Genomic DNA, 16619 nt, shown 5'->3' on the forward strand with positions numbered 1-16619 from the left:
TTAACAAATAACAACATTTTTTTATCTATGCAGATCTAGATCGTTTTTTTTTGTAAGATCACTAAAAAAAGTACAAAATTCGCTTAGAAGATTAACAGCCTTGCTTAAGAACTTTGCCAGAACACTTCCAGGGCCAAGTTTTAGAAGAAATGCATTTTTCATTAAGCTCTGTCAATTTTAAAATCTTTGACAATAATCAGATAATTTAGTATTTTTAAAACGATTTTTAATCCTATAATAATAAGAAAAAATGAAGCAAAATCGAGAAACCAAGATTGTCATTGAAAACCTACCTAAAGAGATTTTTGGTATTCTTGCCTGCATTATTACTATTATATAAAACAAAGTATATTCGAGCGTTAACAAAACAACAAAATATTCTTTTTCACTTATTAAAATAAATCGAATGTAAATTATTTCCAATATATGCTATATATTGATGATATTGATAACTCATATTTTCGATAAATTCTATAATAATGTGGAGTACTTCAATTAATTATAAATATCTAAACTGGCAAGTCAAATATTCAATTACATTTGTGAAGTTACGGGAAATAAACTTTGTAAAGAATGGAATTTTCTACAAAGCAATAGCTTGTTTTGTTTTTTCAACGTGAGTATTGTGTTAAGAGCGATACTACTTCTTACAACTTTACTTCGAATCACTACCAGACCGATACAGGCAATCGTAAAAGAGCTTTCGAAGTTATTCAATAAATGGACTAGAAACTTTTTACAAATGATATATTAATAATTTAGGAAACAATTATATTGGATTTTCAGTTTCGGTTTTGGGTTTAATTATATTGTGTTTAATTAGTATGCGGTTTGAATTTGCAGATCAAAGTAAGCGGTGCATGCGGCATGGTCTGCGGGCTGACGTGCGTGCTGGTCACGGTGACCACAACTGTCCTGCACATGGGACGTCTCCAAACGCTCAGGGAATGCGAGTACACTCAGAAAACGCGGACGTGCACTTGCTATTCGGTGCTGATCGAATCTCACATGGAAGCTGAAGAAGGTAAGTTGGAAATCGATGTCACATGGAAGATTATTATCTTTCGTTTCAGCAAAAAATAATTTAAAGATAATATTTAGTTTCGAAAAAAGTAACTTGTATGGTCTGGTCAGAATTTGACCAGATTTTTTTCCATTTTACATGGGACGCATCGGATTAGGGTGTAAACGGAGAGACTAGCAAAAGTAACCTGAGAAAAAGGTTGTTAAGTAAAGACCCATATATATCGTAAACCAAATCATTGTTTTACTCACCTTTCTTATGGTGACGGGATATTTATAATTTACAGTCCGCTTAATATCTAGTCAATCATAGTGATTCCCACCAGGGTCAATACAGTAATTGGGATAACTCTGAATCAGAAATTATCCGCCGACTACCTATCACAATTGGATGCCTAAACTAATAACAATAAGTTCCCAAATATAAACTTCACAATATCCCCAACCCCAAAATAAAATACAGCGAAATCACACACACATATATATATATATATATATATATATATATATATATATATATATATATATATATATATATATATATATATATATATATATATATTTTGTATGATTCTGAATTTGATATTGACATATGTATTAACAAAGTCTAATAATCGGGCATAACATCAATAAAAAACATGAATTTCTTTCAAAAATTTATTTTAAATCCATACGTTTCGGCTATAATCCTAGCCTTCATTCAGTGGAAACTAAAAATAAAATTAAAAACTAAAACAATTGAATTGGAGTGAAAAGAAAAAATAAAATAGTAAATAGTACTTACAATTAGTTGATCTTAGTGTTAAATTGGAAAATTTTAATAATCCATGGTATTAGGATATGGTAATGCACTACACTATGTATTATAAACATTAACTTGAAATTACAACAATATTTTCACAAAATACTGATTTGAAAAATCACAAATCTGTATTTTTGTTTGTTTCTGTATGAACTTTTTTTCATAGCAATCGTACTGCTTTAACTGCATAGAGACGAAATAATAATGGATAAACCTGCCTTCATCAAAATTTGATCAGTTTTTTATCTTGTTAGTACAAGTAAAATGTTTCTGAATTATTCAAATCGCTTTATCCGTATTCTGAAACTGAGTTACCGTTTTTGGCACTTTTTGCCCTGTATCTTCGGAACGGCTAGACCTGCCTTCGCCAAAAACTAATCAGCACGTCTCCTTGTCAATACGAATCGAATGTTTTTTGAATTATTTAAATCGCTTTATCCGTATTCCGTAAGTCGTCACGAAAATTTGTATCCGCACACACACATACATCCATTTTTTCTAAGGTATGCCAAAATGTTCAGAAGCTTTTGAAACGTAAAGATATATAAAAATTTTCAATTTCGATTTTTTTGCGATTACTATAACTTGCCCTATGGGAAGTTAATAAGATACTCTGCCGAAGAAACTATATCTTCAAAATAAATTCTGATGTCCCATGCATTGACCCAAAGATTGGGTCCACCCTTTAGAGGTCCCCAATACAAAAATCGCAACAAATCATCGCTTTTTGGTATTTTACTTTGGTATGTTTTTTTTAAACCTTTTTTCGGATATTAATTCATACAACTAATACAATATTTTCACTACTATATATCATACTATAATCTTTCAATTTGGAAATAGTAACTCTCTATCAAATATTAAATTTTCTTCGATAATATTGTGAAATGCATGAAAATGCATATTGTGCTCCGATAGCACTTACATAAATTATGAATATATATGTATATATATATATAAAGCTTGAAAATTTATAAGAAAATTGGATAATAAATTTTATTATTTATTGACTAATAATATTCTTAGTTGGTATAATGTAAATTTAGTGAATATAATATAACATTGACTGGTTATAATACATTAACTGCAATTTAGCATAAAATTGATAATTGTAGGGAACATTTATTATTATATAATTGATTGAATTAGATTAATTTAAATGCCCGTTGAATTAGTGGTTAGAGCTATGGAATTTCAATCAGTTTCAGGTTCGATACCCGCCTCACGGGTAGCCTTCAAGTCAAGCATTAATTACATCGATTTTCAACTGAAAATTTATATACCAATATGTTTCCAAAAGATGATAATTTTTCGGGATATTGCTAAACCAATCAAAAAACATCAGTATTACAAAAATTTTAATAATAAATTTATCAAGTACAGATAGGCCAACTATTGGGTTGCGACGTAAAGTCAAATCATTGCAGCAGCTTATACCACCTATAAGTTCTGATCGCAATTTAAAATCAAACAACAAAAATTAAATTAATATATATAGAAAATAGTATAAAGTGTCTTAAAATGTCTCTATACATTAAGAAAGAAATTCATGATAGCATTTCGTTGTTTTATTAAAAAAAACTGTCTGTCAGATGTCTGTTTTTTGGAAGACCGTTGTTTATGACTTCATTCATATATTATCATCATCTGATATCACTGCATAGATTTTCATATATTGAATTTCTGAATTGCGAAACGATTTCGTTTTTGATGATATCTCATCCAGAATTTACAAGACGTCACAGTTGCTAATGTCATATTATATATCAATTTTAGATTCGGGAATGTTTTGTAAATACAACAGTTGCCGGTCAAGATTTGCGCAAAGAAATGAAATTGATAAGCTTTTTTGCAAAGAATAGTATAACAAAAAATATTGTGCAATTTGGGTGGCGTGATATTGATGATATTATATAATAATTTGATTGATGTTTGTTATGCTACGATTTTTGCGGCTAGAAATGGTAGAGGTTTTTAGTGATCAATGTAATATTTCTGTGGTTAACGGTTTTGGAATTTCGAATTTAATTAAAAATATATGTGAGAAATGTGTTTCAATTTCAATTAAATTTTTAATAATTTTAATGTATTATTCGCTAATATTGACTGTTACATAATTATGTAATAAATAAGTTTACGAAAGTTACGAAAGCATCATCCATCATCGATATGTCGTTGAGAGTTATAATTAGGGATAATAAATCAACAAAATGATAATATTCGTGTAGGTCAAGCATGTGACGTACGAATACTTTTAGTACATAAGTAATTTATATGTGATTACAATACCATATCGTTTGTGTGATAAAAATATTTCGACAAGATAAAAATAAATTTTGATAATTTTATCAAGAATTAATTTTGATAATTCTGTGGTTATTAATAATATTAAGTTGCATAATAATTTGGGTTTTATGTTACACATAATTAATTAATTGATTAATTATTTTCACTTACAATTAGAACTAGTAATGCATGGCATTGTGTCTTGAAACAAATTGCTGAAACTTCCCGTACTGTAATTTTTAAAAGCTTTTGCATTTTGCATTTCTTTACGTTTTGAAGGTTTCCTAACATTTTGGCATATCTCAGAAATAAAGGATGTGTGTGTATGTATGTGTGGATACAATTTTTTGTCCACATTTTTTTGGGCGTACAGATCAACCGATTTAAATGTTTAAAAAAATCCAATTCTAGTGATAGGGAGATGTGCTCGTTAGTTTTTGGCAAAGGCAGGTCCAGCCGTTTCGAAGTTACGGAGCAAAGATTGCAGAAAATAGAAATCGAGGTTTTGAGAGGTCAGAGCATCCGATTTGAATGATCTAAAAAACATTCAATTCATAATGATGGAACGTTTGGAGATACCGAGCTAAATGTGCAAAATAGCAGGTTTACAGAGAACTAAGCATAGGTTTTGAATGATTCAAAATACTTTCTACTTGTGTTGACAAAACGATGGCTTTTCGGAAAAGATTTTTTTTTAATTTCAAAAAAATATTTAATTTTAATTCTAGCTGAAGTTCTAAAGCTCACGTATATACTGTAAATAAATAATGTTAACTTTGCAATTCAGTTTATATAATTCTCATAAATATTAGACAATGACCTTTATTTTAAATTCGATTGATTAAAATGTGTTTATTTACTTTTCTGTAAACATATATAAGTTACAGTATTTATAATAATCTATTTGAAAACATTTAATTTTTCTCTAATATTTTATTAAGGTACGGAAAGTCCCAGCAATTTTCCTTAAGGCACGACGCCATACACCACTAGTTTAACTTTTTTATAGGATCTCTAAAATCGCTCTGAAACCCAAAAATTCAAAACAATTATTCATTTTGTCAGTACAAGTGAAATGTTTTTCGAATCATTCAAATCAGGCGCCCCGTTCCCTCAAAAACTGAATTTCTATTTTTACACTTTTTGCCCCGTATCCTTGAACTAGCCTTGAACTAACCAGCACGTCTCCTTATCAATAGAAATCAAATGCTTTTTGAATCATTCAAATCGGTTAATCCGTGCTTTCGAAATCGTGATCGAAAATTTGTATCCAAATAAACATACATACATACTACATACACATACATCAATTTTTTTTAAGGCATGCCAAAATGTTCAGAAGACCTTAAAACGTAAATATTTGCAAAAACTTTCATTTTCGATTCTTTTTCAATTACTATAACTCACCGTACAAGAAGTTAAAAAAATGCTACGTCTACGAGGTCTGTTCAAAAAGTACCCGGAATTTTCGTTTTTTCAAAAAAATATTTATTTATTCGTCTACATTAATGTGGTCCCCTTCAAAGTAGTCCCCCCCAGATATAATACACTTATGCCAGCGTTTTTTCCAATTTTCGAAGCACCCTTGATATTCACTTTTTGATATGTCCTTGAGCACTCTCAGCGATTTTCTTCAATCGAGGAAAACCGCCGTCCTTTCATGGGTCTCTTCAACTTTGGGAATAGGAAAAAGTCACACGGAGCCATATCTGGTGAATTTTTGCACTTTGCAACACTTTATTTCATTTTTTACGCAAAATTTAATACAAATTCTTTGACTTTTCAATTCTTCCATTGTAAAAATCGCCGAGCTCAGAAAAACACGTCGAACCTTAGCGACTACCACAGACAAAGTAAACAGTGAATATAGCTGAAAATTTCATCATACTTTAGGGGCATGTATACCAACACAATAAAAAAAAAATTTTGACAATCAGACACTCCAGACCCGCGAAATTTAATTATTAGTAATTCCGGGTACTTTTTGAACACACCTCGTATACTAGTCAATGAAATAATTGAAAACAATTTTCTTCACACTGTCTATCTACAGTGCATATTATTGCAACGTATATGTTAATTATAAAATCAATTCTAGGAGTACGTTTTGTATTCGATTCAACCCCCGACTGTGGAGTTGTTCACGGGGCCATTTACTCTTGCTTGCGGGGAGTATTCGGACTTTCTGTCGCCGGCATACTGGTTTGCGTATTCTGCTGCATGCTGGTTTATCAATTACTCAGGTAAATATACGGTATTTATATTGCTAATATAATTAGTACTATTGACAACGTTACTTGTAATTTGATTAAATTATTGCAAGTTTATTAAGTACATTTCTTCAATTTATCAGGGGGCGTCCATTAATCACGTGAGGTTTTTAGGGGGAGGGGGGTTTGACAAAAAATCACGAAATATCACGTGGGGGAGGGAGAGGTATAGTAAGATATCACGTGTATTTATTTTTTACTTGAATTTTTGAAAAAATCCAAACTATTTTTAAAAAATCAAAAATTTTATAAATTTTTCACGTAACTAAAAATACACGTGATGTTTGATGGGAAAGGGGGGGAGTAATTTTGAATATCACCACGTATCACCAAGGGGGAGGGAAGGTTCAAAAATTCTTAAAAAGTCGATCACGTGATTAATGGACGCCCCCTCACGAGATCAATTTTTTTATATTTGTCTTTTTTATATATTTTTTATTTTTTAGGTGACTTAATCGCATTTCTCTAAAATTTGTTTTAATAATGATCAGTATTCACAAACATTTATTGAACATTGTTATAACTTTTACAAATTACTGTATAAGTGAAAAATCTCGGAGGCACATACCTGATAACAAAGGAAGAGATTTTAGAGAATTTTTATTTTTTCATACGTTCAAACAAATTGGAGAATAAGCATTGTAAAAATCACATACCTATATTGGCTTTGTCTCGGATAAGTCGAATAAGTGTATCCATTTAGAAAATGGCTGAAAAACATTACAATTACAATTACTAAAATTCACGATTACTGAAAGTTTTTGTATTAGTGACTAGACTAGTGTCAATTTATATTCATGAATTTTACATTGCTTATTTTTAAATTTGTTCTCTCCATATCCGCTGGTGATGACATAAAATTATATGTCGAAAGGTCGAAACGTATGAAAAAATTAAGACCCTCTTGAATCTTCCCATTTTTTTAAGTGGTAAATTACTTCTAAGATTTTTACATATATTTTCTCATCAAAATCAAGGTTACGAAATATATATATTTATGTGAGTGTGTGTATGTGTATGTGAAGATGAAGTTGGGTCGCATCGAAACTCGAAACGTATGCATTTTCAATAAAGACATGTTTTTTCATTAAATATTAGACTACTAACATTCAGTTATTATTACAGTTATTAACTAATTTCGTTTTGAAAATTTCGACTTTATATAGTACGGGGGCGTCCATTAATCACGTGAGGCTTTTAGGAATAGGGGGTTAGATAAAAAATCACAAAATATCACGTGGGGGAGGAAGGGGTCTAGTACAATATCACGTGTATTTAAATTTACCTACTTTTTCAAAAAAAAAAATACGATTTTTTCGTGAATTCGAAAAATTCGTTCAAAAAAGTTTGCATAACTAAAAACACACGTGATGTTTGACGAGGGGGGCTAGTTTTAAATATTACGACGTATCACCAAGGAGGAGAGGGGGTCCCAAAATCTCTAAAAAATCGATCACGTGATTAATGAACGTCCCCTGTATTATAATTACTTAGTGTTTCTTATGTTAAGTGTTTCAATCGATAAACATAACAACAAATGAACCCTTAACTTCATTTAAGACAAAAAAAGAAACAAATAAATATTTGAAAATTTATGGCAGTTTTAATACTAACTAAAATATATCATGTATAAATAAAAATAAACTTATACTTATAAAATACTTTCATGTTCTGAATTTTTTTTCTTGAATATATGTGAGTACATTTACGTATGCGGGTATAACACTAATATATGTATTAGAGAAAGCATTCCTATGAAGCTTAATTTATAAAACGCGCAAATAATTTCCCATGTCAACTAATATACAAGGCAAGGTTTGCAATCCATCAACGTGAATAACTATGCTTACATCATTAGCAAGACATCAGGATGAAACCCGATCACCTCATAAAAATGCATTTGTAATTTACTTGACGTAATAACTAATTAATGATGTTTGTTATCATTCCGATTATTAGTAATCGAAATAAATCATCATCTGTCAATTTTGATTTATACATATCTTGATATATTATATGGAAGGTAATGTAACATTTGCAACTGTAAACAACTTTCTTTTAATCTCATAATTTATAACTATTGATAATAATTTTCATTAAAACATGACTCATTTTATCCAATACACAATTAAATTAAATACGCAATGCACTCTGCATTTTTGTTAAAATTTTGTCTGCGTCAGATGATAAATAATAATTGCATTTCTAGCAATTGGATTAATTATATTCTTATCATGAAATATTCGTGTATTTCGAAATTGAAATGCTTTCATTAAAAAGTAAAAAAATTGAATTGTTATTGAAGTTTAAATATTTGATAAGGAACAATGATGACTGTCCTAACTAAACAGAAAAATATGTAAATAGAATGAATGAATAGGAACACACACACATACACACACACTAATATTTGTGTGTGTATATGTATATAAATATTTAAATATTTATTTGCAACCAAATTGTCGATAAAAAACAATTTATTTAACTATTATGTGCGTTTCGGTACTGTATGTGTGTCATCATTTAGCAAGTTAGCAAATTAATAAAAAAGTTTCTAACAGATATAAAATAAATAAATTTTATATATCAAATTTTATATAATAAATATATTATAATAGGTTTTTATTTTTATACTCGATTTTTTTTTCAATAATAAAATTATCAATTATTTTACTATTTTACAAATGCGCCAACTTTTGTTGAAACTTGCCAGCACACATTTTTCTAATTTTCTTTTGAAGGAATGCATCTCAAAGTAGACCCTCAAAGTAGATTTTTGGAAATTTTAAATTCGTAGTTTTCATAAATTCATGATTCTAGAAAACCTGGGGCAATTGTGTCATTGTTTTTTACTGAAGTCCTAGAAATATTTAGATTACGGGTCCAAAGTTTGAATGAACAAAAATAATAAAAAATAACCATAGTAACTGAAAAATGGTCACAGTTTCACCAAAGCTCTAGTTGCAATTAAAAGCTCATATTTTTTAAACTACATGGAAAAACTATATTTTTTTGATGATAATTAAATTCAACACTATCACCCCGTTTCGGCTTGACGTTGAGTTTTGGAACTCCCTGTATATACACATTAAGGTGGTCCTTAATATGGACATTTACGAATTTCCTTGCTCCCAAGGGCTTAAATGGTTTCAAATTGATAAAAAACAATTCTCTGAAAGTTTTAGCTCTTAGCTTCATATGGAAATACCATGGAAAAAATTTTGAAAATTAAAAAAAAAACATTTTTAGGTATAACTTAGCGACAAATGAATTAAAAGTGAAAATTTGTGTCATTTTTTATTGAAAATTCGACGCTCTGCAAAATTTTTGAGAATTTTTTCATGCTATTTTCATACAAAACTTTGATTGAATTGCGCTCTATCTAAAAGGCAATATTAAGAGTTAAAACTTTCAGAGATTTTTTTTATCAATTTAGAACCATTTGAGCCCTTGGGAGCCATGAAATTCGAAAATGTCCATATTAATGACCACCCTAATACACATATGTATATATAAAAAAATAAAATAAGAATAGCGATAAAAAACTATAAAATATTAAGTATTTTATAGTTTTTAGTATTTATTTTTAGTACAGGGTTGTTGTTTGTCAAGTTCATGTCATATTTTGTTTTTTGTTTTTAATTATAGTTTAGATTTTGTATATTTATTTTTTATAACTAGCTTTATATCCAATGTTCTATTATAATTGTTGTTTGTCACAGTATTTTTTATATTGAATTCTTTGTATATGATTATACTGAAGAATATAAGTTGATTTTGTTATACTATAGTATTAGAGTATTTTTTTGAAAATTGTTTATAAATATTGCTATTTGATAGCAAGCAGTATTAACCTTTGTATAGCTATTCATGTCTTTCCTCTACAATTAGTTTCATTTCATTTGTATCCTTTTCCAGTCATGAACGAAAGAAGATGTACTGGGAACAATTAGCTCTCCGCTGCCGGTCTCTATATCAGCCGCCACGAGTTGGCGAAAACGGAATCCAGGAAGCACCAGGCGTGTCCAACGCGAGCCGAACAGCCAGGACTCCAGTACACCAGTACTGCAGGTACTGTGAGCAATGCCGCTACCCTACAGCGCTTGGCGTTTATCCTTGGGACGCGATTGAGAATAGGTACGATCGGAGTTTCGGAAAAAAAAATCACATTGACCAGCGCGATTTTGTTATGGAATGCAGTTCTTATATAGATTGAGAAACATCAATAGTAGATACTTACATCAATAGTATTTGAGATCTGTTCTAAATTAAACATAGTAATACAATATTGCGACGGGTTGCTTGAGATTTTCAATTCTATTGGCATTACCCATGTTTCTTCATTTTCAATGAGATAATAATAAGTATAGCACATATCGAATTTCTGAATTTAAAACACAAGCATTTATTAAATGCGCAGTAAAGTAGAGAAAAGATTTACATATTCATATGTAAATATTAGCATATTTCTATGATTCATCAAAATAAAATAAGTAGAAAGATAAAACAAGATAAAAATTGCCCTTGAATACGGTTCGTTGATAAGGTAATTGATAATTTAATGCACAACATATGATATAAGAAAAACAAACTGACATATATTTTCCATTTCATTTGATTGAATTTGATGCTGTTAATATGATAACATATGCTTGGCATGATTTTACGAATACGCTAACCATAAACACTCTATAATTTCACTACTCACGCGTGCTACAAGAATTTGTAGTATTTCACTTTGGCTATGTGAATTTTCGGTTGGCGAACCGCCAGCACTATGAATTTTCCGTGCATGACTTTCCGTAAGAAACGGGATGAATTTTTAAATAAAACTGTACGTCATAAAATGTTTATTTGGCACAGGTTCTGGATGCCGGGTCAATCCGGTAACTTCTACTCGCCAAATCCAGGAGATGAGGTAGTTGGTTCTACCGCCCCGCAGAATAGTGGCAGAACGCGTCCTGCCTGCGGATGGAGTTGGCCAAGAATGCCCTGGTCACGTACTGATCAACGGTGTGTACTTGTTTATTTTGCAGTAGTTTTATTCCGATATTATTGTTACAATTTTAATGAATAAAAAACAACATGTTATCTTTAATCTCCAAATAATGTATTTTATTGTCTGGTATTAAAAACCGCACGTGATAAATCTCTGGATTTGGATAATTATGTACCTATAATTTACAATTTGACACACGTTTATTCATTTTCAAGATTAAATCATTTGCGTGGAAATATTGCGTTAAACTGAAAATTTCAATCAGTTGCTTCTAAAGCAAGATGCATTATTATTATCGTACTTGAATGAATAAAAAATTTAGCAATATGTATAATCCGAAATTTAGTTGTGAATTATGAATATATAATACTTTAAATAAAAATATTTAAAATAAGCAATTTAAATTTGTCTTGTTTTAATAGATATCGCCAAACGCCAAGCAGTCCAGATAGTCAATATGGCTTCAGCAATTCTCAAAGCGACGAGTCAGCTGGCGGAGCAGTATCACAAGCGATAAATGCACCCAATACTGGTTACAGCGTCGTTGGTGGACCACCATATGGGCCCTGGGGGCCACCGCCGCCGTACTCGGATCCAAACAGTCCTGCGCGACGCGGAATGATGTTCCCACACGTTCATTGCACTGCCTTACCTGAATCACACATACATCATCAACAACAACCGACAATGGAACAAATGCAGCACACTTCCCAAAGAACAGCACCGGTGCCGATTGCTCCAACACAAGAACGTCTTCGTCAACCAAAGTTTGGAGGCAAAGACGACTATGAGAATACTCACTACGAATCGGCAACAGTTTCCGACTCGCAGGCAAGCGAGTGCAACGAGCAGCGAAGAAATACATTGCCAGCAAGAAAGACAAAAAAACGAACAGAAATGGGATCGGCCAATTCAAATTTGAAATGTAAACCAACGATGCCTCCTTCTAATCCAGGACCAAGTACAAGCATGGATCAACCAAGCACATCGGATCATCAGAATCAACACAAACAGCATAAAAATAATATGATGGAACCCTCAGAATCAGAAGTATATTTTGCAGATGTAAGCAGTTGTTGTAACCTTTCTGTAGATAATTATCGTTTTTACGACGAGGAGCATGAACAAAAACGACATATGGTGCAGACAAACGATGAATCACTACGAAATGCAAATAGTTCAACAGATAATGAGGATTACTTAGCGAAACGGTTTGGCAAAAGAAAACCTTCCACGAGAAGTCGACTGCCGTTTCCACAGATGAATGTAGAAGATGTCAATTTCAATCGGAGACAACCAACTGAGTTAGGAGAAGCGGGGCCATACGCACAGCACGGATACCAGTCTTCCTCAAGTAACGAGTTCGCCTGCCAACAATACTCGTCGTCACATTTTCTAGCGCAGGAGGCAAATTGCAATGAGCTTCTTGGGTCAGATCGAACAGAAGGAGGATTCCTTGCGCCCGACGCGCAGTACGAGGTTATCAAAGAAGCTGGGCAGCACTATGGTCTACGAAGTGATAATAGGGTTGCATATGAACCAGCAGATACGTTGTTTTCACAATCATATTTACATAAGAAAGATCTAAATCTATCACAACTGTAGTTGGAACTGAAATAATTTTATTACCAATTAGTTATTGTTAAAATAGTAATATTTGTGTATACACGTGTTATAAGCATGTGGTAACGACATGTGTATAATATGTTTATACGTTTGTATTATGTATGTAAATGTATGTATAAGATATGTTAAGTCGAAGTCTGTATAATAATGTATTTAGTAAAAATAAATATATATGTATAAAAATATCTTTGACGATTACAAAAATGCAATTTTAAAACTAATGGGCCGATTCTGTCGCACAACAGGCCCATATTATGGCAAGGCCATGTTACGCTCCAACTTCCATACATTATGCTACTGAATTATACTGAATACTGGCAAAATGTCATGTGTCTGCTGTGCATTCAGGCGTTTTACACATAAACTGCAATGTCACTTGTATGTTATAAAGCTGGGTCTGAAAGACCCTGCTATCCAAGATAGTTTTTCTGACATTTGTGCGGTTTCTAGGTTAGGTTTTCTATCTGACAACCTGAGTAAAACGCCTGACTGCAAAGCAACCACATGGCTTTGGTCAATATTTAGAACGGGTTAGTATGGAAAGTTCTTAATAACATAGTCTTGCCATAACATTGGTTTGTTATGCAGCAGAATCGGTCCATAAGGCTTAAAGATGATACTCATCATTGAATTACAGATATTTCAGAACTTTTAAAAATAAAGTTGGAATTTTATGAATTAGGAGCCTTATTTAAATTTTGTTCACGTTTAGTACGTTTTGTAATAACACCATTTAAACAGCATTTAAAATATGCCCGCAAAAAATTAATAATATTCAATTACATTATTATAAAACATAATAGTTATAATTTATATTGATGGTCAAGGTCTTGGAATCGCATCATGACAAAGCGTGTTATTCGTCCTTGTACTTTGATTCTGCTGCTAATGCAACGACTATGACTAACAATCATATAAAGAAATCTATAGATAAAAACAATACATAAAGATAATAAAACATTAGCAATATTTTTTGTTCGAGACATCGCAGGAAACTGGAAGACGGCGGAGAAAATCGTTTGTGATGGAACCGAGTGCGTCGCACTTGAATGCGGCAGTTATTGATGTAAAAACTCTTCTCTGGCACGATAATAAATCGTCACATGTCAAAGCACTAAGGATTGATTGACATGAATCAAAACATGCCAAATTAAATAACATGATCTCCAACAAACCAGTAGCAATTATACCACACAACGTCTACAGTGTGGGTCTCGTAGATATAGGCAATTTAATATTTTTATCAAAAGCATGGAATTTTGTTCTTCAAAAATGAATTATTAATGCATTATTTATATTTCTTAACCTTGACATATTTGACGGCTTAAGTCATAAAAGATATGTAGAATTTTTACAAAAAAAATTGGCAATATATTACCCCTCACCGCACTTCTATAACACTAATTATTTAAGTAATGTCAATGAAAATGACATTTTTCTGATACACCAATTTAGGATAATAAGATTTGTCTTTTAATATTTTATAAGTAGAATAACCAAAAGCCATCAAACATTGGTTTGATGTTTCTTGTCGAACTATTAATATATCGTCCACAGTTTTGGTCTAATGGATAGAGATTATCATAACTTGCTCTTCAAAAACTAAATTATTAATAATAGAAATATTAACGATTTGTGTCTCTAAACCCGTTAAAAAATTTAGATTTTTGAGAAATTTTGAAATTTAAAAAAAAAATGACTTTTTGAAAAATTTGATTTTTTTTATATTTTGATTTTTTTAGTATTTTGATTTTTTTTGAAAATTTGAACATTTTGTTTTAGCATAGCTGATTTGGAGTCGAAATATCAAAGCGCATAAGCGCCGCGTAGTAGACCGCTAAATAGCATTATTTTTTACTTTTTTTATTGGACCTCCGGAGACGCTAGACCTGCCTTTACAAAAATTTAACCAGTGGTTCATTTCGTCAATACAAGAAAAATGTTTTTTGGATTATTTAATTCGAACGCTTCGTTATCTCAAAAATTGGAATACTATTTTTGGCACTTTTTGCCCCGTATTTCGAAACCGTTGTCACTACTGCTTGACATCAGGCTACTCAAACCAGGAACCTTTCATTCAAATCCCATAGCTCTAACCACCAACCTCCGGATAAGCACATGCAAAGTGCAATAGCAAACTATTTTGTTCAAATTGGAGCCTCCAATGAAATTTTACCTTCAATTTTGGAAAAATTTATTACTATTTCAAAGATAATGCGTCACTGACTATTATAATAATAGGAAAAGTTGATCAAAGCAGTAAATTTTTGCATTTAGATAACATTCTATGTACAAGAAGCGCGTTTTAGTACAGCTGCATATAATATTTACAATATTATCAGTTTGACCTCCATCAATATTCTTTGCTCCATTTCAAGTCAATGTTTTACTAACTACTTGACATAGTGCCACTGACGTCATTGCAAATGTATCTCTATAATAGAGATAATAATAATAATAATAATAATAATAATAATAATGATAATTCATTTATAACTATATAGCGGTAAAAGATTTGATAGTAGTCTTTTTATATCTTAAACATTTCACAAAGATACATATTTGTAAAAAATGAGATCATGCATATTGGTGATCTCAACAAAGGCAAAAAAAGTTAAATGGGCGATAAAAAATTGACCTAGGTTATATTTGAATTTTCATTCTGGAAAACTAACGTGACGTTCATTTCATATTACCATATTTATAAATCATATATTTTTATATATGTGCATATGTGAATATTCCAACAAATATTTTTGTGTACAAATTCTATTCAAAAATATTTGCGCTACATTTTTATCAGATAATGGAAAATTCGATGCACAAAACAACTTGTTTTGTTACAGATAATTTATTCCACAAATTCTTGTAATTTACTTATATATAACATTCCATTATATATCGTAAAAAACGAGGTCTCTATAAAATGACAAAAATGACAAAAATGAGTGATTGTATCATCAAATAATTTGTTCAAGTTCATTTTATTCGGATTACAATAACGTCACGTGTATCTAAACTAAATACTGACTAATGCATAAAATGTTTATTTTGATATCATGAACAAATATGATAGGGCATGATGCCTCTCAATGATAATTAGTTGATTGATTAATACATAAAATAAATTTTAAGGACTTTTTAAAAAAATATGATGAACTATCTATTGCTTGTATTTATTTTTTTAGTTTTTTAGATGCACATAACGTTAAATTCAAATTTGGAAACAAAATCTCAGTTGAAATTTTCTACACTTTAAAAATATTCATTTATATATAAAATGTTGGAAAGTAAAAGAAAAATAATTTTAATGATTAGAAAGATCTTTACTACTTATATACACTGTTTGACTACTAATATAAAGTGATTGTATTACAGAATAAAAAAGAAATATTAAAAAAAAAAATTAAATTTAAAAAAGACGTTATTTAACAAGTTTTCTCTATTTTATTTAATATTGTTCTTTTATTATTCTTTATTTAGTTGCTAGTTTTGCACATTTTTTAATTATTCATCTTCAACTTTTTAACATTGATTTGTCAGATTGTATCATATTTTTTACTAATTATTTATAAATTTTAAATATTTATTACAATATTTGAATATTCTGTTT

General features: G+C 30.5%; 1 protein-coding gene across 1 annotated transcript in view; it reads left to right on the top strand.

Moving 5' to 3' along the window:
• Positions 1–12985, top strand: part of LOC113376232 — a 57559-nt gene extending 44574 nt beyond the window's left edge. Inside the window, exons 4-8 of the mRNA XM_026616142.1 lie at positions 844–1024; positions 6210–6354; positions 10300–10518; positions 11245–11394; positions 11803–12985. Of these exons, the coding sequence (XP_026471927.1) occupies positions 844–1024; positions 6210–6354; positions 10300–10518; positions 11245–11394; positions 11803–12985 (1878 nt within the window). The remainder of the gene's footprint in view (positions 1–843; positions 1025–6209; positions 6355–10299; positions 10519–11244; positions 11395–11802) is intronic.
• The last annotated feature ends 3634 nt before the right edge of the window (positions 12986–16619 follow it).

This window comes from Ctenocephalides felis, unplaced genomic scaffold (genome assembly GCF_003426905.1).
Source record: "Ctenocephalides felis isolate EL2017-DRISC unplaced genomic scaffold, ASM342690v1 CF-g0.4_SCAFFOLD_01886, whole genome shotgun sequence".
Lineage (NCBI taxonomy): Eukaryota > Metazoa > Arthropoda > Insecta > Siphonaptera > Pulicidae > Ctenocephalides > Ctenocephalides felis.